At 38.8% G+C, this 24,448-nt stretch overlaps 2 protein-coding genes across 3 annotated transcripts; both read left to right on the top strand.

Moving 5' to 3' along the window:
• Positions 1–1,252: 1,252 nt before the first annotated feature.
• Positions 1,253–5,407, top strand: LOC135465962 (galactoside alpha-(1,2)-fucosyltransferase 2-like). Of its 2 annotated transcripts, none has more exons than XM_064743345.1 (3): positions 1,253–1,334; positions 2,770–2,847; positions 3,689–5,407. In XM_064743345.1, exons 2-3 carry the CDS (start codon positions 2,826–2,828, stop codon positions 4,669–4,671), a joined length of 1,005 nt encoding a protein of 334 aa, XP_064599415.1. In that variant the 5' UTR covers positions 1,253–1,334; positions 2,770–2,825; the 3' UTR covers positions 4,672–5,407. The 2 variants fall into 2 exon arrangements, with proteins under 2 accessions (XP_064599415.1, XP_064599416.1); XM_064743346.1 differs by having other exon boundaries at positions 1,285–1,329.
• Positions 5,408–9,792: 4,385 nt separating this feature from the next.
• On the top strand, positions 9,793–22,903 carry LOC135465681 (achacin-like). The gene is made up of 7 exons (XM_064742987.1): positions 9,793–10,069; positions 10,447–10,485; positions 11,339–11,714; positions 12,468–12,566; positions 14,501–14,719; positions 18,534–18,657; positions 19,864–22,903. The coding sequence occupies exons 1-7, from the start codon at positions 10,024–10,026 to the stop codon at positions 20,554–20,556; spliced, it is 1,596 nt and encodes a 531-aa protein (XP_064599057.1). The 5' UTR covers positions 9,793–10,023; the 3' UTR covers positions 20,557–22,903.
• The last annotated feature ends 1,545 nt before the right edge of the window (positions 22,904–24,448 follow it).

The raw sequence follows: 24,448 nt of genomic DNA, 5'->3' as shown, positions 1-24,448 counted from the left end.
CATGGATAGCTCACCGTGGTTGGAAATTTGAACCCTTTACCACAAGTCCAACACAAAAGTTGGCATTCATTGTAGAGCACATACAACCCATGCATGCACCCCCGACATCAGGCATGTCAGTTTCTGCTACAACTAGACTTTGCTGTCAACTAGTCAATCGTGTTATCTGGCCTAATTTTGTGTTTCGCCGAATCAGTGCGTTTCAGCTTAGTGAATGACACTACTTGATAGTCAATCGTGAGAAAGTGACCTTTTCCCCAATGCTTTAACACTGGACGACCATTTGTTTTCCACGCGAATTTCCGTCTTACGGAGTCAAAAATAACCCCTATTAAACTCTTCTCATATTTCATTTTCGTTATCAATAACATGTAAAAAGACTCATAGTTCAATGTCCAAAAGAAAGTTTCTTGGTATAATGTTCAGTAGTGGTGATTGCTTGTCTCAGACTCGATCCGCCGATACGAGAGTTCCTCTGAATATTCAGTCAATAATGTGTCAGTGTTTTAGAACGTAACAGCAGATGTGCAGGTAAGCTGCAGACTACAGTCATCTATTTATATTTTGTGCCATTTTCGTGTGGTCGTTGTTTGCAATGATTTGCTCTTATACAGATCATGTTTCACGAGAATTATTCAGTACAGTTAAGTAACCATAGTTACACTTGCAATGTGACATCAGACAACCAAGATTACTTTCAGGTAACACCAGTCAATCTGATATGAATAAGAGATTATCCATAAGTTTTCGCCACAGTACGTTTGGAACGGGACTTGATATTCGTGAATATATACTATTCACAGGTGTTGTAACTAACCGTACATGGGTGAAAAAAAAATGACCTGTAACTCCTCAGAATGTGTACAAAAACCAGTATTTTATATAAAAAAAAGATAATCTATAAAAAGAATTTCTTTCTTTCGGGAAACGAAACCCCACCCAACGATAGACTGTAAAACCACTGGTCTATATCCATACTCTTGTGTATCAAAAGCTTTTTGAAATGCTCCCTGACAGGGTATAACTTCAGGTCGCAATCTAGGTCAGATTCGGCCCGGTTACAAATAAGGAGTTAACCAACCGTATACTTTGGGAGTTCTAGGTGTATAGAAATTTGGTTTCACGTTACAGTATCGTGTCTACCCACTTGGAGTATACATGTATGCAGGTGTAGGTTTTGACTGATCCCGAGATCTGTGGTGTACATACTGGTGGGCATTTGCGCACGACGCTGAACAACTTGCCAAACACACGATTATTCGCGCACGACGGATTGCCAGAGTAGAGAAAGACGCCATTACCCAAGGAAGAATGTAAGGCTGCAGACATATAAGGTACTTGTGAATCAAAGTTTCGCTTTGGCTAGTGAAGTTTTATTTGTTTATTTAATTAGGGATTAACGGTATCTTCAAGAATATTTCACTTATACGACGGTTGTGATCAAATATTATGGCTGAAGGTAACCTTACACAGCCCAGCAGGAAAAAGCAGGACACGCGTGCTTGTCCAACTTCCAGCGTTACAGCATTTACTCCTTACAGCGCATGCGTCGCTATCTACGTTCACTTTACATCACCGCCACCACAAGCAAAATTTGAACACAAATCTTGAACAGGGTTGAGATCATTTAGGCTAGGGTGATGGGGCAATTAGTGATGTCAGAAAACCCAATGCGTTTGTTTCTGATAACACGTTATATAGATGTATTCATCCTCTTTTATATTTAAACTGTGCACAACATGATTCTAACACACACCTGGAACTATTTTATTGCTGAATGCTGTTTAAATAGTCCCACGTGAGAACACTGACCTTCTTGCGCCTCGCGGGCGCCGAAGGTCAAGTTTGTCTCGTGGTGGAAGCGATGTAAAGCGAGAGTACAGAGAGCGGTACATTGGCTGTGATGAGTATGACCTTACGTAGAAGAGGACAAATCGGCTGAAAACAATTTAACGTACACTGTAGGCATATGCTCGATGGTTAGGGCTGGTATGCGTTTACGAATTTGATATCACTCTCCATCTTAACTTCCTCTATGCACACCCCACCCTACCCCACCCCCTTTTTTCTATGATAATGGCGATAAATTGATCACACAACTTTGTCGCTAGCCTTCCGGTTTCCACCCAGTGACGAGCTTGTACCATTACGGGTCCAGCTTTTTTTCAAATCAGTCGATCGTGATTATTCATTCATTTTTTCTTTCATTTATTCAAACCATTCGGCTCGAAACAGCAATTGTTGTCTTGAAGCGGGGTGCGTATGACGATGTCTGCTACATTGACTACTGTCAAACAGCAGACTATAATTAAGGTGTTTTCGAGCCAAGAAATTAATATTGTACATGTATCGGAATGAAAACAAATATTTATTTATATTATATTTAAAACAATAAATAATATTGTTATTGTGTTTGTGGTGTTCGTATGATAAGAAAACAATCAGTGCTTTACATGTGACATATAAAATATCACTAAGACGGTTAAGTGTTTACGGAAAGGATTTTATTGCCTTAATAGTGTTCGACGACACCCGTGTGGACTTTTTTCTGGTCTATAACATTTGTTGTTGATCGCTGGCCTTCCGCCAGGATGGTGATCATGTATATGAGCTTGTGGTCGTGGGAAAGTTCCCTTGCCAAAGATTATTGGTTTATCACGGACACCTCTGTTACTTTCATCTGTAAACTGACCACCATGGTGTAAGTGAAAAATTCATGAGTATAGTGTTGAACAACAATCAAATAAATCAAATATGTTCCCTATGCAGGAAACGTGATGTAGTTCCCGAGGCGTCGTCCAGAAAGTACAGCTGTTGAGTACGAGATGAAGTGGCTGCGTACCAAAGGTGAGTACACGCAAATTTAAATCTCAGATACGAATTGTTCATAAAAGCACACTGTTTCATATTCTTTCGTGAAGGTGCGTGAGGCGTCAGGAGAATGTGTGGTGATGTCATCGGTTGGTGAAAACCAGTCCTACATGTACGTGTAGACTCAGGTTCGTGGTGAGAACATAAGCGAGGATCGATGATTTCCACCTATGTTGAAAACGTATAACAAGCAGTTTCGCACTTTTCACAGAGAAACATCAGGGGGAAATCTCCATCGATCTGATCAACTTCTGCTCACATAACGTAACATATATAGTACTCTCCCCTGAATAGGTGAATACAGCTTTTCTACCAGACGGATAAGCATTTGGTCTGTCCCATTTGGTTTCTGAACATCACGTTAGAAAGGCAGAAGAACTTAAATTGCTAATCTTACATATGATTCTAGTAGGGATTGACCATATGTAGCTGAGGTTACAACGCCTTGACAAGTAATGGTATTTCTGATAATTATTTATTTATTTGATTGGTGTTTTACGCCGTACTCAAGAATATTTCACGTATACCACAGCAGCCAGCATTATGGTAAGAGGAAACCAGGCACAGCCCGGGGGAAACCCACGACCATCCGCAGGTTGGTGGCAGACCTTCCCACATACGGACTTTTGGAATATTCACATATTTTCGTTTTCACGACATAACACTCAATTTTGGGTTAGTTTTTAGTTGCATATTTTCAAAATATAATAAATTTTCATCTCCTGTAACCATAGCCATGTCATAATTTTGATAAATCTATGAAATATTGTTTGTTTCTGTAGCAATTTATATTCGTCTTAATTTATTATTTTTCTAGTTCGCTTGGTTGTTCTAGTCCTTGTGGCTTTATCGACAGCAACCTGGATATTTTCCTCGGTAGAACTTCACTGGCTAGCTAGAAGCACGACCAAAACAACGATGTACAAGTCTCAAGGAAATTGCTCGTATCTGTACAGTCGACAAAACGAAACTACAAGACGATTTCATTTGTGTAAGACTTTTGTCGGTCGTTTGGGCAACCATATGTTCCAGTACGCCTCTCTGTATGGGATTGCAAGGTCGAAGGCCATGATGCCGATGATTGAGGCCGATGACGTCATCAATGACATTTTTGACATCTGGGCTTTCAAGACAAAGCGCAAACCGGCCTGTGCCGGGATGAAACGTCATTCGGAAACAAGGGGGTCTGCCTTCGATAGAGACACTGTGTCCTTTCCCAACGATAAGGACATACGTCTTGAGGGATATCTGCAGTCTTTCCTCTACTTTAACCGGTACGAACATGAGCTGAGATGTCAGTTCCAGTTTTCACCAGACGTTATAGAGAAAGCTAAGCAGGTACTACATAATCAGGTGAAAGCGTTGCCTAAGGCAGTTTCCACCGGTGCAACTCTTGTTGCTGTCCACGTAAGGAGAGGGGACAGACTGGCTGCCCATTCCATAGCGCTAGGGCAGACGTTCGCTTCAAAAGAGTACATCAGGAAAGCCCAAGACTACTTCAAACAAAAGTATAATCGAGTGGTTTTTGTCGTATGCTCGGATTCTATAGAGTGGTGCGCTGAAAACATCCCAGGGGTCGACACTATCTTCATACAAGGCCAAAGCGCTGTGGAGGATTTGGCTGTGATGTCGCAGTGCCAGCACGCCATCTTGACCGTGGGGACGTTCGGCTGGTGGATGGCCTGGCTAGTGAATGGTGACACCGTCTATTACGGCCGAAGGTTTGAGCCAAACTCCAAACTGGCCAGTCAGTGGAATATGTCGCATCATTATCCTCCAAACTGGATACCCATGGTGTAGCTCAGCTTTCATTTAAACTGTTTAATTGTGGTTTATTTTTATTATTTTTTTTTCACCATTTCTTTTCAGACTGTATGCCGATGAAATAATATACATCTTAATATATTCTGATTTTTAAATACATTGTTGTCTCGGCTTGCAGAATTTTAAAAAAAATTGACAATTTGGACTCTCAAACGACTTTGATTGAACGGTATACGGTCTGAGCAACAGTTTTGTGCAATTTTCATTCGACTGTAGTTGCAATCGATGAGCTTATACGACAAATGGCAAATCATGAACAAGTCTTATTTTTCTGATTGGTGTTTAACGACGTACCACAGGATTTTCCATTTTGATGACAGTGATCAGATTTATGAGTTGAGACAACAGGATTGTCCGGAGTAAACCACCGATACTTAAGTACATACTCCCTGGAAAACCTCCTAACTTCGTTAAAGTAAAAGAAAGCTAAAAATATGAAGACTGTTGAAAGGCATTCAAATATTTGTATTTTATGGTGGGCTTTATGAGAAATACTGACAGTATATAGGAACTCTGACCTCATATTCCATTTTTTCTGATGTTCTCAAGAAGGGAGGACTTTTGGGGAACATTATTTCAGTAATCTTTTACTCGTAAGTAAAAAGAGTTTTGCAACATTCAGTGTCGTGATTAGAGTTCGAAAAACGTCCTGTGACGTCAAAAATAAGGCATTATAATGTTCTAAACAAGGTTGTGATGCTTGTCTAATAAATTTATTTGAATGTAAACTTGTTGTTTATATCGAAACATATGCATTTGACCTAAATTATGATAATATTTATGAGAAAAATATAAATATGATCCAAATTGAGGTTTAATACATTTGTTGGCTGAAAAGAGCCAAAAATATGTATTAAACCTGTGTTACATCCTCATTTATGACACTATTAAACAAAGACTATAAATACCAAAAGGTGGTCCCAAATTCACCATACAAAATTATTTTCAAGTGTCTTTTTCTCCTTAAGGAAAAATCGGAAAAAATATTGAAGACCACATTTAGGAATAACTTTTCGCATTTTTTCAGCTGAACTTTATCTTATTTTTATGTTTTAGCTACCTTTAAGGTTGCAAGTGCAGACATGCTTAAATTAATCGTGGAAGTCTTCTCAGGAAAATCAATCTTTGTGCAGGCATTCGGCTAATTACAATTTTTGGAAATTATAGGCTTAGTGTATTTTAATGGGATATGCACAGGGGATGTTGTATGTAGAACATATCTGGCACAGCATTACAAACTCCTGCAATATTCACAGTACGTGACAGGCTGATCTAGTCAATAGCCTTATCAAAGTACTTAACCTTTAGTAAGCGCCAATCACTACCTGTTTGAATAGTTCTAAGCGGTTGAAAAAGTAAAAAATAGGATATGCCTTTAAAAAAAGGCGAAGCACATGGGTGGTAAAGAAAGCGTTGAAGTGCATTTCACTTTTGTAACGACTTTACTTAATATTTGAAATGGGCGCGAATGTAGAAAGCATGCTATCGTTTTAGACAATCCAACCAGTTTGTTGGAATTAAGATATTAAGAATAAACATATTCTTCCTACCATGAGTGCGTGACTGCTTTGGTAATTATCATGCCCCTTATGTAGACTCAGTTCCCCATCCAGCTGGTAAGGCTGATCTTTCATAAAACCCGAGAAGAAATGTTGAAATGAAACTTTGATGTATTCGACAGTCATGTTTTGTTGCAATTGTCTTGTTGATTTGATCTTTCTTTATCAATACCCTGACATTGTCAGTTAAGTTTGGCAAGTAGTTTTTAAACACTCGCGTAATTGGGTTTTGCAAGCTTTGATTTTAAACTCATTTTATTCTTCATGGTGTAAATCTACCACCTCAAAGATAACTAGTCTTAGGCCTATCGAATAATACAGAATATAATAAACGACCTACAGCAGTAAGAGTAAAACAACAATGCAGAGACGACAGCGTGATAGTTGGGAGTTTGTCACACTTAACCACTGAAGTACAGACTCTTGTCAATTTATTTATATTTTGATCGGTGTTTTACGTTGTACTCAATAATATACAGGTGGGAGGAAACCGGACAGAGCCCGGGTGAAAACCCACGACCATCCGCAGGTTGCAGACAGACCTTCCGACGTACGGCCAGAGAGGAAGCCAGCATGAGTTGGACTTGAACTTGTCATTTCGCCTTAGGATTTCCATGGTAATGCTTAAGTACTAGCAAAATCACCTCCCCCTACCCCCTCCCCCCTCTCGCAGCACGATAGGTTAAGCAGAATCAGGTAAAAAATATAGTTATGATAAAGGCAATTCATTAGACGCCAGACATCTCCAATTACTCAAAATGCTGTGTTGTTATTTATGCAGAGGCCTAGATCAAGGATTTAAAAGCATCAACATTATGCAAGTGTATAGGTTGTAAATCTAGACGGCCTGTAATACCAGTCCTCAAGCATAGTATAACGTTTCACGTAGAATAGAACGGCAAGGCGAATTCCCTAAACAATGTTCAAGATCATTCACCTAAAACGAGAAAGTATGTAAATTTATTTATTTATTTATTTGATTGGTGTTTTACGCCGTACTGAAGAATATTTCACTTATACGACGGCGGCCAGCATTATGGTGGGTGGAAACCGGGAACAGCCAACGGGCTAAGCCAATATTGTGTCATATTCAACATAACGTCCTGTTAGCCCAATAGAATTGTAATATTGAATTAATAGAATATGTTTATTATATTTAACGGAATAACGGAATGCGGCAATAATAGACTTTCTGTTAAATTTAACAGATTATTTTTTCAAGAGTAATGTCACAATTATCATAAATACACGTGCCGCATCAAAGGCCGATCACACTTCGCTAACAGTCATATTCGATACGAGTTCTTTGCGCTTGATATCGTCCTGAATAAAGATTAAACCATTAAATGGGCGATTGACAGCTGGTTTGGAGGTCTAATCGCTAATTTTTGTTTTGATAATGAACAGAAAGAGCTATCACTATTGTGAAAAATTGATCTTAATTTTCGGAAGAGCAGCCTATTTTAATTGTTTGAACTTAACAGTCCTAACCCAAACCATACTCCTTACAACGCAGGCATCACTCTCTACATTCGCTTTACTGCTACCGCAAGGAAATTTTGTATAGAAATCTTGATCGCTTCGTGATGCCGTGGCCAACGTCACAGGGGTCACATTGATGAAGCAGGAAGTGATGTCAAAAAATACAAAAACTTTGTCTCAACATTTGTTTTTGATTATATTTATTTATTTATTTATTTGATTGGTGTTTTACGCCGTACTGAAGAATATTCCACTTATACCACGGCGGCCAGCATTATGGTGAGTGGAAACCCGAAACAGCCCGGGGGAAACCCACGACCATCCGCAGGTTGCTGACAGGAGTATGAACTCAACCAGCCGTAATGCAGCAATGTAGGGAATATGTTTATTTATTGGATTGTTGCAACTCTGCCCGGTTTCCTCCCACCATAATGCTGGCCGCCGTCGTATAATGCTGGCCGCCATAATGCTGGCCGCCGTCGTATAAGTGAGTATAGCGTAAAACACGAATCAAATAAATGGTAACTCCGAGGCAAACATGTACCTTTCGTGCATTTATATGAATCTTTGTCACAGATGAAACTTTATATGTATATTTAAATATTTTAAATGCTTCGTGTTTTATATTTGTTTGTCACACACAGGATCTGAAACCGATGTTTGGTTTGTTCCATTAATCTTTCAGAATTACATTTGTACATTCCGTGCAGATTGTGGCACCTTTTTGACAATGTTCAATTAATGAAGTTCGTATGACGTGCAGTATAACGTTCTTGGAAGATCATAAACCTTCCACCAACATGGTGTGCATATCTATGGACCACATTTATGAATGACCACGTCAGTGTGTTACATGTAACAAAAGCCTAGCCCATTGACTCCGGTTTTCTTCGCCTCCACTCCTCCTTCTCAAAATAAAAAAGTGACATTCATGAATATGGCATAAAGAAAAAAAAAACAATTAAAGAAATAAATTAAAAATATATCTCTCCAACAAAAGCATAAAACCATTTTAACGATTCCGGCGGAGAGTCGCCATTAGGATAAATTATAAGCATTAAGTACAATGTATTACATTTAGGTTTGGAATAGATTGAGATATCTTTACAATAAACACATTAAGAAGCAAAACAAAATGGATTTTAGCTATTAATATTTCAAAAGGCAAGAAATATTGTCCTGAATGCACAGTTTTTGTTCTTTTATAACGCGTACGTAACTTTGCCCCTGGGTAAACATTCACGACAACGTAAAGTGAATACATATACATGGATTACTATGTCAAGTACGCATGACGCAAAGCTACGACAGCTTCGAAAAATAGGTCACAGTAGGGTGACATGTGAAGTGTTCTCAAGAATAAATTCAATATATGTGTATAGTTAAGTTGGCTGTGTTTAGCTTTTGAACACGTATTAAACACATGGTGTTTCTTTTGTTATTTGCAGTGTACATAACATGTTTCATGCTAACATAATGTTCATCTTCACTAATATACCTGCAGGACTCCAGTGATACAGGCTGTTGAGGGCTATAGACAGTGGGACGACAGACTTAATAGACCTGTTCACGTACGTGGCCTTACGTGGGTCAGTACGTTTCTTTTTCCTGTCTGACCTAAAAGGCAGTATGAACAAGACCAGGATTCGTATGCCCTTTATCCGTCACCCCGCAGGAGGTTTGTTTGGAGTTAGTGAGATCCGTATGACCTACCCCATATGATGTGTGGTAGTACTTGCCAACATAGTATTTGTAATGTATCCTCTTAAAAAAAAGACGTGTCAAGTGAAAAAGCAACTTGAGTTCAATTCAAACAAAATTCGACACCTGTGAACTAAAAAGAAATCCCATCAATGCATGAAAATTCTAATTAACATCGAAGAAAAAGTTAACATGGACGATCTGTGTTTACTCCGTGTTCTAAAACCCTTACAACAGGTATTTGCCTCCAAGCAGAAGATAGGTCAAGTTGGGCAAACATTGCGAGTCGTTTGTTAACTAATAGAATGTAGTTCAAGGTTTTCCCCGTACATACACGGCTAGTTTTAGTCTAATGGGTCTATCCTATCCGACCACTATATACCCATGTGATATTGTACCAGAATACAAACGTCTGAGCAAAAGTTCGGCATTTTCAGTGAGCAAAATTCTCATCATTATCACTGAGAACTCACCCTCGGCTGAATTAGAGTGCATTTATTCACTGCAAGCAACGGATGGCAGATGCAGTGATATTTATTTAGGAGGGATTAAAAAAGACGACAAGTGACTTGAGGCTGAGCACAAAATGGCGGCAAGAAAGTTTCTCGTCTTCCTACTGACAGCAACTGCAGGTAACAGAAACATTTCTCCACAGTGTGAAAGATTTTTTTTACAGTAGAGTTGCACAGAGGGTCTGCTTTTTACTGTTTTTTTTTTAAGAGTCGTGTGCTAAAAAGAAACACGGCTGGTTTTCATTGTTTTGTTTAGCACAGAATAAGATTTTTCAGTTGTTTTCAGGATTCAGTGAAAAACTTGCGCCATGTTGTGGTTCATCGTAATCGATAATTTCCCTGAAAATGCTAAAAAGAGAGGTAGTTTGGCTTATATCATCAAAATGGCACCCTGATCTTCTCTGATCTCATGTTATGTGCTACCTTTGAAACACATAACGGTTACACTGTAAAAGTCACACTTGTTTTCTCAATTGATTTTGCTCGCCCTGTTTCAGATTGCAGCATACTGTTTGGAAACAGAGAGTCAACGGAAGGTATGTACATGTAAAAGCATTTCGAATAGAAATCTTACTTTGCATTGTTGCACTTGTTTATATGTTTCCATCCTTTTCCAATATGACTATAGTACATAGCTGGACGCCTAGATCATCAAGTTAGTCAGTACGAGTAGTGAGTACGGCGTGAAAAACCAACCAAATAAATAAGTCTTAGTCAGAAGATTTAGGGACTTCAGATGATGACGTCAGCACTCTTTCTGGAACTACTTTGATGTCCCTGAAATTGCGCCCTCTACCGAGGAAACCCGTGAACTGTATTTGTGATGTGCAAGGCTGACATATGATAACACAAAAATGCAGAAATTGTATTTTTAATTCAAGTTACTTCTTTTATTTTCCATTTTAACATTTGATTTGTTCGTGCTTTTACACTCAACCTTATACATTTTGTGATATTTCGACGTTGGCGTCAGAACTGTTTCCGGGGATACCGTGATACCGAATGAAAACGTGGTGAATTTTTTTAAAACTATGGTTATTCGTTAGGCATGCAGCATCTCGATGTTGATACATCGTCGTGGATCACGCGCGGTCATGATTATCTCTAAATATGTGCACATCACACGTCGGGGAGCTCGTCGAAGGTCTGTGGTTTACCTTGGGCACCATGGTTTCCTCCACCTATAAAACCATGGTATATCGGTGAAAAGTTGTTCAGTGTAGCTTTATCCGAGAATCAAAGTATTTCAGCAATATATCTTTGCGAATGATCAAAGAAGCAAATAAAAGAAAACTAGAAACATGTTGTATTAGACATAATTAAATAATAAATCACGCAGATGAGAAATTGAGGTTTGATCATCATTGAGAAATCCCCTCTCGTCTGCAGAATGTCTGGACGTAGCCATTGTTGGAGGTGGGATAGGTGGCACTTACACCGGATGGAGACTCAAAGATCAAGGTTTGAAAATCGCCATTTTCGAAAGCACAGACAGAATCGGTGGTCGGATGCATAGCGTCTTTCTTCCCTCAATTCCCAATGTTCCAGCGGAGCTTGGCGCTATGAGATACGTAGAAGGTGTTCATACCACACTTGAAGGTCTGTTACCGAAGCTTGGACTTCAGTCAAAAGAGTTTGCGCTTGACAGACACAGTAAGCTGTTCTACACTCGAGGAAGGCGAATGGGAGTGATGGAATTTCTGAGCGATAACAGCCCCTTCTTGCTGGCCCCCACGGAGAACAGAAACCCCTTAATACTGGCATGGTAATACTATCTGTCCCAATATTTCTCAACACAAATTATCATTTTTTTTCTTCTTCCAATTTTAGGAAATTTAAAATCACGAACTGCGAGTATTGCTGACGCAGAATATATGTATATATACACATGCAGTTTTATATATATTCGATAAGAACAACCTTGTAGAAATAAGTTAAAGGTTTGAATAAGTACTAGGTGTCACTGTCGCTACCACGGCTTGCTGTAGTTCTTAAAACGCAAATGTTATATTGTTAAAACCTTCTAACTATTAAAATGATACAACAAGTTGGACATTGTAAAATATAAACGCAAACATCTTGACATGTCGAGCTGCACAACAGCTGATTGGAGGTTTGTAACACAATGTTAGATTATACGAATTTTAGCATTTATGATATGGAACACAATACATGAATGTGTCGGTATGACAGGAGATAGAGTGATGATTGATAAATACACTACACATTTTCTAAACATTTTGTAACGTGTTCAATATTTAACACATTAGATGCTTTCAATCCAAATCCACTGCCAATTTTGGATTTAAAATCATTCAAGGCATCTGTCACACTTCAGTTTTAGGAGAGAACCATTTTATCAGCTTTTCTTTCATATACGGATAAGTTAACTATGTAGACTCAGATCTCTTGCGAATCCCGAAGGATACAGGCTTCCTTGGTCTCACTGGTTACCCAGTGTATTTCATATTAACAGTATTAGTATGTCACCTCATTACATGTTTTATTTCTCATATAGGAATGCGTCCCAACAACTACTGAACACCAGCGAACCGGACAAGATCCCTGACATCGAGGATGCTGTCACGGTGGACGGTGTCCCTCTCTATCAGCTGGGGTATGTCTATGTCAGGTTTCAGCTAATTGCCCTCTGTTGTTATTCAAAGGTAGTTTAACGACAAATAACGATACTGTTGTCCAACCAATAAGCTCCACCCCTAGTGATCGTTATAGTGATGTTATCAATACGTGATGACAGTAGGGAGCAACATGTAGGTCTACTGAATACCGTCCCCAAGAGTTGGTGAAGACAATGGAGTGGGATACTGCACAAGTACGGACACGTCTTTAATTGATTGCACGATTATCTCTCCTTCAGCTTTTAAACTATTCCAAAACTTCAAAGTTCATGTCTGATCGTGTCATTTCAGACATACATTGTGTGTTGGAGTTAGAACTTAAATTATTGCATTTTACACTACATAAGACAAAAGTATTAAAAAGAAGAATACAAGTTCTGAGCAAGCTATTTTTTTGTAAATAATATCGATATTAATTAAAATCACAAAACTGAAAAATCTTTTGCATCAGCGTGAAAACGGATCGGGGGTGAAAAATGATATTGTAAATACAGTGACAAAAGATCTGACCAACAAATTTAAAAGCAGTTTTGAAAAATCATTTTTCGAAAAAGTGAGACGCCAGAGAATTGAGAGTAGCAAAGTTTGGTTTGGTAAAAATTGTAAAAATGCTCGTAAAAATACCACATAATAACGAAAACGTATAAATGAAATAAAACCATAGAAAACAATATTAACATGACAAAAATGAGTAAACATTATGAACAGATTTTTAAAAAAGCACTCGAATATGTATAGAAACGTCACTCCAAATAAAAATGAGAACACTCTGTAAATTAGAGGCAAAAACATACTGAAATGTATTTAATCGAATTATGTATTTAAAACGTATTTAAACTGATCTAAATATAAAAAGTCTTTAGTTATTTTAAAGAGATAAATTTTTACAACATAAAAACAGACAATACAAATTCATGATATATTAGATAAGACAATGACAAGTTTTGAAATAATGGAAGCAATTAGTTCCCTGAAAAACAATAAGACCCCTGGACCTGATTGCATATTAAATTATCAAGAGCCATTTCACTGCTTCTGTGTAAATTCTTGTACTGCCATCTTATACATATGTTTATTTTGTTTGCCTGATATATCGCTAATAGCGATCTGAGCGTAATAAAGTTTCAACAGCATGTACTGAGCGACTCGGGTTTTAAGATGATAAGGCATTGTCCCCTGTATAGTTGCATTCACTTTTACAGGAAATGACCAGTTTCTCTAATACGACAGTTGAACCACAAGTTGAATTTAAGCTGAACTTAAATATAAAAGTTCAAATAGTTCTGATTTCTTTCAATGACGTTTAAAAGTAGGGGACACATGGCAGTACGGGGGAAATGTAGTACACACGTCCTCCGTTGATAAAACGCTATGTTTCGGTGCCAGTTGTTACAAATAACAATGATACAAGAATACCAGTATATATTTATGTATTTTTTTATTTATTTATTTCATCGCACTCAAGAGTATTCCATTTTTATGATTGGCATTAAGTAAATATTGTGGACGACATATAAGTAACAAAGCACGGATGGAAGGGTATATACATATATAGACTTGTCCGTCTATATGGCTCTCTCTCCATGGCTCTCTTTGTCCACCTTAATGAGTATATGTAGGCATATGTAGTAAAGGTTAAAGTATTTTGGCAATATCTCTTGACAAGAAAGGCACCGAAACGTCGAGTTCTTCAACTAAAGAAGCATAAACCTTACATTTCCCTCTGTTCTAATACAGTATGTTTGACTTTAGAACAGACAAACAAAAATAACAATGGCGTAATATATAGGAAGACCTTAATGAAAAAAACCCGTCGTACTACGAGTGAAACGGACTTAACGGTGTGATCCCGCAATTTTATTGGAATACAACACACCTTACCATGACACCTCTTTTGATCTGTTGTACACAGGTATCTGAACGCCTTGAACAAGGTTTGGACCAACGAAGCTAAAGAGTATATCAAAACTTTCGTTCCGTTCGAATCGTTGTTCGGTTCGAACATCAACGCTGTTCACAGGACAGTGGTTAGAAACCCGGGCCTTCCTCCTCAGCATACAAGAACTGTGGTCGGCGGGCTCCAGCAAGTACCGCGGAAGTTAGCGGACCAGTTTCTCTCTGCGAGTAATCGGTAGAGCATATTTTCCTACTTATCCACACTGATTTATTACGCTACGCTTCTTTGTCTGGCTGGCTGTGAATATCTGTGTGTCTATCTGTCTTTATGTGTATATCTGTCTGTCCGTGTATCGGTTTGCCTGAATTTTGCTGTCCGTCTGTAGTCTGTCTTTCGCACTTCCGGTCTGACAGGGTTTAATAAATAATGTTCAATTTTGACTACATTTTGTGTAAAAGTTCGTTTTATAAAATCTCTTTTGAAGTTTGATAACCAGCCCGATTCGTGTACATAGTTTGCCTATTGAATGAATTTCGTGATATTCACTGCTCTTTGATTTTCGTGCCAATAACTCTTTATTTTTTATTTCAGTTAAATCATGATTGCCATTATACCAGTCCTGACACTTAGATGCGGTCCAGAGTTTGAGAACAATTTTAATCATTACATATACAAAAGATATAACTTTTTATGCCCAGACAGAACGTAAATGAATCTTGCCAAGGCAGTCTGGCCTATAGTTGTAGTACGGTTTTGCCTGAATGTTTTCATATGTGCATATGACAGCGTAGGATTACAGCTAAGACTTTAAAAAAGAGGAAGTTGTATCTTCCTGGCTTGGCGTTCAGAATTTAGGGTTGACCCATATCAGTATAATGGATCGGATGGGGCAACTTACTTGCCTTCGGTAAGTCGTTTCAGTGAAGCAGCACTAGATAAAAGAGCGGTGGAAGTCCGTCCTGCAACAAGGAGGCAGATTACATACACTCTAAGGATTCCTTCGTCGTCGTATGTCTTAAAAATTAAGTACGACGTTAAACCCCAAGCATGTGACTGTTTTACGCCCCCACTATTAGGCGATTTTGAACATCCGTCTGTTGGTCATCGTGTTTCCGTCTGTTTACCACTGATTGTTCATCTGTTCGTCACCACACATTTATTTGTCCTACAGCCTCCCTCCGTCTATCCGTCATCGTGTTTCCGTCTCTTTACCATTGATTGTCTATTTGTCCGTCATTCCCCATCTACTTTTCCCCGATTGTCCTTCATCGTTTTTCCGTCCGTTTACCGTTGAGTGACCATTTGTCCGTCCTCCCCATCAACTTGTCCCATAACGTCCTTCCGTCTGACAGTCATCGTGCTTCCGTCTGTTTACCACTGATTGTTCATCTGTCCGTCACCACACATCTATTTGTCCTACATCCTCCTTCCGTCTATCCTTCATCGTTTCTCCGTCTGTTTATCATTGATTGCCAATTTGTCCGTCATCACCCGTCTACTTGTGCCATAACGTCCTTCCGTCTGTCAGTCATCGTCCATTTATCCGTCATTCCTCATCTACTTATCCCCCAGCGTCTACTTATCACCCAGCGTCCTTCATCGTTTTTCCGTCTGTTTACCATTGATCGCCAATTTGTCCGTCATCACCCGCCTACTTGTGCCACAACGTCCTTCCGTCTGTCAGTCATCGTGGTTCCGTCCGGTTACCATTGATTGTCCATTTATCCGTCTTTGCCCATCTACTTATCCCCCAGCGTCTACTTATCACCCAACGTCCTTCATCGTTTTTCCGTCTGTTTACCATTGATTGCCAATTTGTCCGTCATCACCCGCCTACTTGTGCCACAACGTCCTTCCGTCTGTCAGTCATCGTTTTTCCGTCTGTTTACCATCGAGTGTCCATTTATCCGCCATTCCCCATCTACTTATCCCCCAGCGTCCTTCGGTCTGTCAGTCATCGTGCTTCCATTTGTTTCCCATTGGTTGTCCATTTGTCTGTCATCCCCCATATACTTGTCCCGCTGCTTCTATCCGTTCATATAATTACCCAGGCTTTATACTCAATAGACGAGTTTTGAGATCGATACACTTTTGTTGCCTGAGTTTAAATAAGTCCTTAACAACACGTGTCTTACCAAACATGTTAGGCAACTTTTGCTGATACTGAATTACCGATTACCTGTCTTACTGTGTTCCAAGTGCACGAATGGCACCCTCTTTCAGGAACATCTTAAGTTAATAAACTCTGAATTCCTTAAATTTTCTTACCCGTTCTTCTGCGCTAAACAACCTTTGGAAAAGTTATTCTCAGACGCCCACTATATGTTGAATGTTACCAGAACGAGTTGCCTAACATTTCTTACACGTCATGTCGTATAGTAGGACTTTTTTTATCTTTAGAAATAAAAGTGTTCGAACTGCAAGCTAACCTGTTGTTTATGTGATACAATGGTCATGCTGTTTTGCGTCTCACATTTGTCCATTTCCGCCATGTCCATCATGCTAACCAGCATTATGATTAGTCCACTGTCTTAGCATGCCCATATTTATCAAACCATCCTCAGTAGTCATAGGCCTAGCCTGTTTCGCTTTCATCAGAATGAATGTGGAAAAACACATGCTATAGTCTGTTTATTTCTATCGAGCCGCCTATATTCAGTTGTCTGTAAAATCAGTCATACTCGCTACCAAATTTGTTCTTAGTCAGCGACATGTAACAACACAAGATCTACATCACTGATATGTTGAACGTCCATATTATTACAAAGAAAATGCAGCCAAAATATTTTTTTCTAATTCGTAATGTTGAACTCTCTAAGCTTAGTTGCGACACCAAGAATTCATTGCCTCGGGTGACGTCACAGTTATTCAAAAACAAGATACATGCTGGACAATGGGCGTGGAGAGTGATTTGTTTTCCATTGGCTGCACCAGCAAACGGTTAGAACACACTCCACGCATTAACACAACCTACACTATTGTCTCTGCGATTAGCCTACATCGCTTTAATTTCCTAATACCATCCCTAAATCTGTACTGCCGTGAGATCATATACTGCAAGACATAAAACAAAATTCATTTATTATTGTTATATTATACTAAAACTTGTAAACAAGTTCCAATATGGCAGTGTCAGTACCAGGGTTTACAGTTAAGTCGATAGCAGTTTAGGTAAGTGGTGCCGCTCTCCTTCAAAACACTTTGAACTCCGCCCCATATCCAGCGTGAGGAAATGGGTTCTTTGCCGTCGAGCTTACAGAGCTTCTGCACCTTAACATTATTAATTAGAAAAAGTGTTCTAACTTCAGTTTCCTTGCAAGAATATGACCTTCGAACATATCCACGTGTAAAGCTTGTGCTGTTTACGTGTTGCTGACTAAAAGCACTTTTAACAGCAAATATGACTGATTTTACAGACAGCTGAATATAGACGACTCGCTAAAAGAAATACATGTAGAATAAAATAGATTTCGGATACGAAGCTACATCAATCCAAGGCGTTGACCATTGTTCTTGGTAAGACATGCATGTAATAATGTGACATGTTTACTATGTAAAGATGTCTCATGTTTATTATAGTAAACACGGTTACATGTTTATCGGCTTTTTACACTTATTTTTAACTCAAAGTTATGTTTGCTTTGCAATTTGTTGTTATTGAAAATATCCACCTCATCACCATGTTAACACATGACATGATCACAATAATGAACATATCTCCTTAGTTACTGAACGTGGCTTTTATGAATAAACACCAGGACCCCTTTCTAAACTGAATTGTGTTTAAAAATAAAACACTTAGTGTGGACTATGTTTTATGAGTGATGCTAGAATAGATTATGTTAGTGTTGTTGTTTTAATTAATAGTAAGTATATGATTTAATATTTTCTAGCATCTCTCAGAAAACATGAAATAAATGTTACATTTAACAGATAACTTTTAAGAGTGTATTTGTCAGCTACACGTTTGAAGGTTATGCTTAATATAAATTCCAAGTGTTTACAAACGGCATTTGTGACATTTTGTAATACGCTTTACTTTTCACAGCCACAAGATTCGACTCAACCGAAGAATAAATACCATCAGAAAAGTTTGGTTAAATGACAGATTCGTATATCAGATGACACTGTTTGAAACAGAAACTTTGGATGGGCATACAGCTGACAAATGGGTATGATCTCGTAATAATCAAAACACGCGCTTAGTAGTACTTCGACTTTATGAAATTTATATTCACATATCTTCATTTAATGTCCCTACTGTGAAGCGCTGTGGTCGTTTCGGCCCTCCATATGTGTGGGGCTTTGTCGACAATAAGCAGTCCGTGGACGTTTTACGCTGTCTCACAAGAATATGAAGGGAAAGTCTGTACGTCACAGGTACATGGGTAAATACGTCAGTACCGTAAACTGCCATCGTTCGGTTGCTTACGCTGACCACTTCGGTTTCCTCCAACAATAAAACTAACGGCCAAATCATTGTTACAGTGCACACATGTACAGCCATACGTATATGTACAACTTTAAATGATTACAGTTATCAACATTTTCTATCCCAGTCCCCAAAGTGTAAGGAAGGTAACGGCACATGTCAATTAGGACAACGTGGGTGGTGTTTTGGTATTAGTGTTTTGGTGTGTCCTTCAGTCCTTAAGTAGGAATACTGAAGAGAGAAAATGTTTTGTCGTTTGTAATAAAGGCTTTCTGAGAGAATGGGGATATAAGTAATACAGCCTAGTGATTTAAACGTGATCGGGACATTGCCTTCCCAGTAATTCCACGGTATACAACACAAATCAGCGACCGCCAAGTACATTTACCTCAGTACGTAAGGTGTGCTACTCGTAACCAAGAGGCACAGGGGTCATGGGTTCAATCCTGGAACTGGACTGGACTTTTGTTGGGGCTTTGGTTGCAACAAACGGCCTGCTATGGGTCTGTTGGGCTATTCTGTCCTATATTATCGATTATCATACATGTGTGATACTTTTGTGACACTGTACCCTGGTGTGGTGTTATGCGCAGTCAAACATTCGTTTACGACCTTTTGTCTTGGTGCGCATATCTGTACGCCACGCGTGAGAGTCCGTTTACCCTTGCTACTCATTCATTAATTCATTTGACTATAAAACTGACTTTCACCATAAGCCTGAAAAGTTGGTCAGTATAGAAATTCCTCCAACAACACTCAGATAAATAACTAAATGAATAAATTCATGACAGTTTACTCACAGCAGAGTAACGTATATTAACATGAAAATCGTTGATCTTTGAGGTGTGTGTGTGGGGGGGGGGGTAGGTGGGGGGGATCTTTAATACTTTCCCAGCTATTATTTCTTATGCAAAGCAGATTTTATTTTTTGTTGACTCCTTTCCAGGTGAATCCGCACACGATTTGTGCGAATCAGGTGATCCTTGCCCTGCCTCCACAGGCTCTACAAAACATCCAGTGGTATCCCTTGCAGCAGTATCCACACATGCAGACAGCATTTAAGGCCGTCACGGAACACAGTGCCATGAAGCTGTTTCTGGTCTATCCAAATGCCTGGTGGAGTCATCTTAACATTAGCAGCAGTGCATTCAACACTGACCTCCCTCTTCGCCAAGGGGGAGAGTTCGGGCGTTTCCGGAATTCCTCGGGACACGAAGCCGCTTTGTTCATGGCTTCTTATGCTGATGGTGAAAACAACAACAATTACTGGCAGACTTTACGCAATATCGCGGGCACTATTTCGTCTTCTGCCGTTCCAAAGGCACACGCCGTGAGCACGAGAGTTGCGGAACAAGTGCAGCGCCATCTCGCGGACGTGTACGGAATTAAACCCGATGATATTCCGCAGCCGCTAGATGGCGTTATGCACATATGGAACGATGAACAAACTGGCGGAGCCTGGCAATCGCTCAAACCTGGCTATAAACCTAAAGTTGTCTCAAAAAGCGTAAGACAACCATCGCCTTCTGATCGAGTTTTTATCATAACGAATGCTTTCTCCAGAAAGTTGTCCATGTGGTCTGAAGGCTCTCTAGAAGCGGTCAATGATGTATTGGCAGAGTTTTTCAACCTTAAGTGATGCATTTGTTCATGTAGCCCGGTACCGGTACATCTTTTCACACTTTTGTGCGAGTTCAAACGTAAATGTTATTTAAACAGAATTTTCAAACATGTGGAAAATGGATTTAAAAAGAAAAGATTTATGTATGTTAAAAAAAAAAATTTTTTTTATCGGTAAAGGTTTTTGTGTAGTCTGTAGAAGTGGCGAAGCCCAATACTCTAGGCTAGATTGCACTGATAATGACAAAGAGTTTTCTTATAGTTGTGACTGGTTCATCTGGATGTAAGATGCAGTGCTGAGTGATTTAGGGATATATGTCTAGACATTTAGTCCGGAATAGTCCATGCGGATGTAAGATGCAGTGCTGAGTGATTTAGGGATATATGTCTAGACATTTAGTCCGGAATAGTTCATGCGGATGTAAGATGCAGTGCTGAGTGATTTAGGGATATATGTCTAGACATTTAGTCCGGAATAGTCCATGGGGATGTAAGATGCAGTGCTGAGTGATTTAGGGATATGTATCTAGACATTTAGTCCGGAACAGTCCATGCGGATGTAAGATGCAGTGCTGAGTGATTTAGGGATATATGTCTAGACATTTAGTCCGGAATAGCCCATGCGGATATAAGATGCAGTGCTGAGTGATTTAGGGATATGTATCTAGATATTTTGTCCGGAATAGTCCATGGGGATGTAAGATGCAGTGCTGAGTGATTTAGGGATATGTATCTAGACATTTTGTCCGGAATAGTCCATGCGGATGTAAGATGCAGTGCTGAGTGATTTAGGGATATGTATCTAGACATTTAGTCCGGAAACCATACATTTGGGGTTACTATTAATGAGTAATCATGTAACGAATTTATCCTGCATCAATTCAGTGCAGAATACCGATGTATAGGTAATCGCTTCAGCGATGTGACCATTATATTTACAAGCCAGCAATGGAGATAACATACTGAGCAGACACATTTGACGTCGTCTGCAGTAGTCAAGAATGTATCTGTACCCCTCGTGACCGTTACTGTCCAATCAAAAGCGGAGTATTTTGTCTCATACGGGATAAACTTCAAGACATACTGGCTGGCTGTAAGGAATATTTTATGCACAACGTCTGCTTCCGTGATTTTTTGAGACCTGGAATTTTATTGCGACTACTAGTATTTCGCATGTGTTATGCTTTTTTTAGAGATTACAACTAATGATTTCATGCACGAAAAGGTTTTATATCGACATAACTGTTAGTGTGTTTTTTTCTATCCTTCGTGGCTTTCTTCCGTTTATGTGAATCCACTCATGCGCGGCAAAACCCGCAGGCATAAATCATAAAATGGGAAAGTTCAGAAAAAATTTCGTCGCAAGATGACACCATCTTTTAGGCTGTGATAATATTTCGAACATTCAAATAACCAAACAATACCAACCCAAAAAACATTTAAAATGAATTTTTTATTAGCACTCGTGCCATATATTATAAACTACATGTTAGCTTCCTTGCTTGGCTTCACATTATTTTCATTGTATTTTATTCACGAACCTGTGCATTGACCTGGAAATGTACTTATCTTGCAGCTCACGTGAAGAAACGATGTTTACACAAGTGTCTTGTGGCTGTTTAACCTACAGCCATATCTTCCGCTCTATGATCTGACCTTGTACCAGATACGCTGATGTGTTTACAAAAGGCTAATATTAAATGAGTGAATAAAGCCGCATTGATTGGCTGAATCAGAGGCGTAAAAATGTTATTTGTTTTCTGTTTGAATTGAATTTGGCCCATTTGTCGTTTTTGTAGAACAATGTGTTTGTTTCTGCTTTGCTTTCATAAAATGCAGTTATCTGGCCTACAGGATAATCAGGTCAGTAGAAAAGAGATCCTTCCTAAAATAGGAAGGAGTTAATACACTTCTTGTCCCATTAAAATTTATCACGCAGTTGTGTCTCTCAACACTGATTTTCTTGTAAGTGCGCACAGCTATATTGCTAAGTTGTAACAAGAATGTCAAAACTATCCCTCCTCCTGTCGTTAGAACTACATGCAATTTAATATAACTGTATGCCTTATAACTGTATATTTCTCCCCAGAATTAAACCAAGAAATAAATTTTATTTAATGCGTAAAATAGGGAAAAGTTGAATAAGTAGATCATTAATCCCATATGGGTTTAAATTATTTCCTCCTTTTCAAATTGAGAATGAAACCAAGCGTACCAAAATGCTTTTGTTGTCAGCATCGTCTAGTGCAAAAGGAGGCTACTGCCTGAACCAGCCTACATGTTACACTGTTAATATTGTTTAAGTGTGTAAATGATACAGCATGCTGGACGCTGTAACATACGGTGCATGGGTGCCGACGTCTTCAAATGTTACTCAGTGTAAGGACTGTATGCAGGTTGTAATACTATCTTAGATTATAAAATTATTAACATTTATGATAATAATAGTGTGATAACTGATAATTACACTATAAATTTTCTAAACATTTTGTAACATGTTCAATATCTGACACTTAATAAAGTGTTAATTTATGACGCTTGAAATGTTTTTCCTCCAAATCCACTGCCAACTGTTGGGTTTAACATTTTGGAAAAGGCATGTTTAACATTTCAGTTTTAAGAGAGATCATTATTTAATTATTCAAATGAAAGACTCATTGAATCACATTTCTTTCATATACAGATAGGTTAACTACGCAGAACATAGATCTCATACGACGTAGTATATGCAAACTTTAAACGCCGCATTATAGCAACATGGTTGCACGTCTGCGTTTTTGTTTATTTTTCAAGAACTCACATTTGTGATTTTGTGGTTTGCGTACTTGTATCACCAAAGTACGCGAACGGTAGAGCGGATTCGAACCCACAAACACAGGGTTTTAAAACTTTCCAATAAAACTTTCCAATATCTCACTAAGCTATCCGGGAAGTCCATGCCGCCTTTTCCTTTTAGACTAATTTAAACGCTTGTTGTGATGTCAATCCTTTGTTTTACCAATCACGAGAATGTTACATATGAAGGGTCCATTCGTTTCTGATCAGTATGAAATTTATTTTCTAACGCTTCGTTCTTCGCCCTCATTTGAAATACACCAAATGTTGTCAGTGTGGGAAAAGCCAGAGTGGAGTCACCAGTTCTCTTAGAAACAAATATGAACAGCAAATCAAAGTTTGTACTAAGGTGAATTGGTGGATCTAATTCGTGGCATTCTGATTACGAGTATTTTGGATATCTCGAGGGCTGAGTATGCCATTGTGACAGAAATTGTATATTCTACTATCAGATTTCACCAGATTATATATCAGCTTCAGTCGATTCCGATTTACTTTCCCGCATAACTAATCATAGACCGAGTCACTGTCCATAATCTTACACACCCAGTGTATGCCCATGTATAGAACCAGCCGGACGTCCATTGGCTGAAAGCTTGAACGCCAGCTCTAACTCTATCGCTTTAACAACGCCAAGAAAGCTACGTATTATTTTCAATTATTCAAATAATGCGGCTCAGCCCACATGAAAGAAAATTCATTGACGCTAATTGTGATGTAGCGTTTTTTTCCCTTATTATTTGTTTGAAATGACACCGAGAGATTCTTCAAAAAGAATCAATAGTTACTCCGCGCCTTGTCAATTTTTTTTCAAGAATCAATTGTTGCTCGTTGTTTCTTCAACCATCACGCTGCTGTCACTGCTTTGGTTTTTACTCTCTGTGTTGTATTTGGTTTATAACGTATTGGGCACAGGCATATCTTTTCGACATAGTTGGAAAATACTACCGACTTCAGCATCCAGATATATGTAACTATCGTTCGTTTGTATTATTTATTATGCTTTTTATGACATTGTGACACGAATTTTATCAATGAACCTGGAATTTGACTTTAGATATTGTTATATTGCTTGA

This window comes from Liolophura sinensis, chromosome 5, assembly GCF_032854445.1.
Source record: "Liolophura sinensis isolate JHLJ2023 chromosome 5, CUHK_Ljap_v2, whole genome shotgun sequence".
Lineage (NCBI taxonomy): Eukaryota > Metazoa > Mollusca > Polyplacophora > Chitonida > Chitonidae > Liolophura > Liolophura sinensis.
This window is presented reverse-complemented; position numbering and strand designations above follow the sequence as displayed.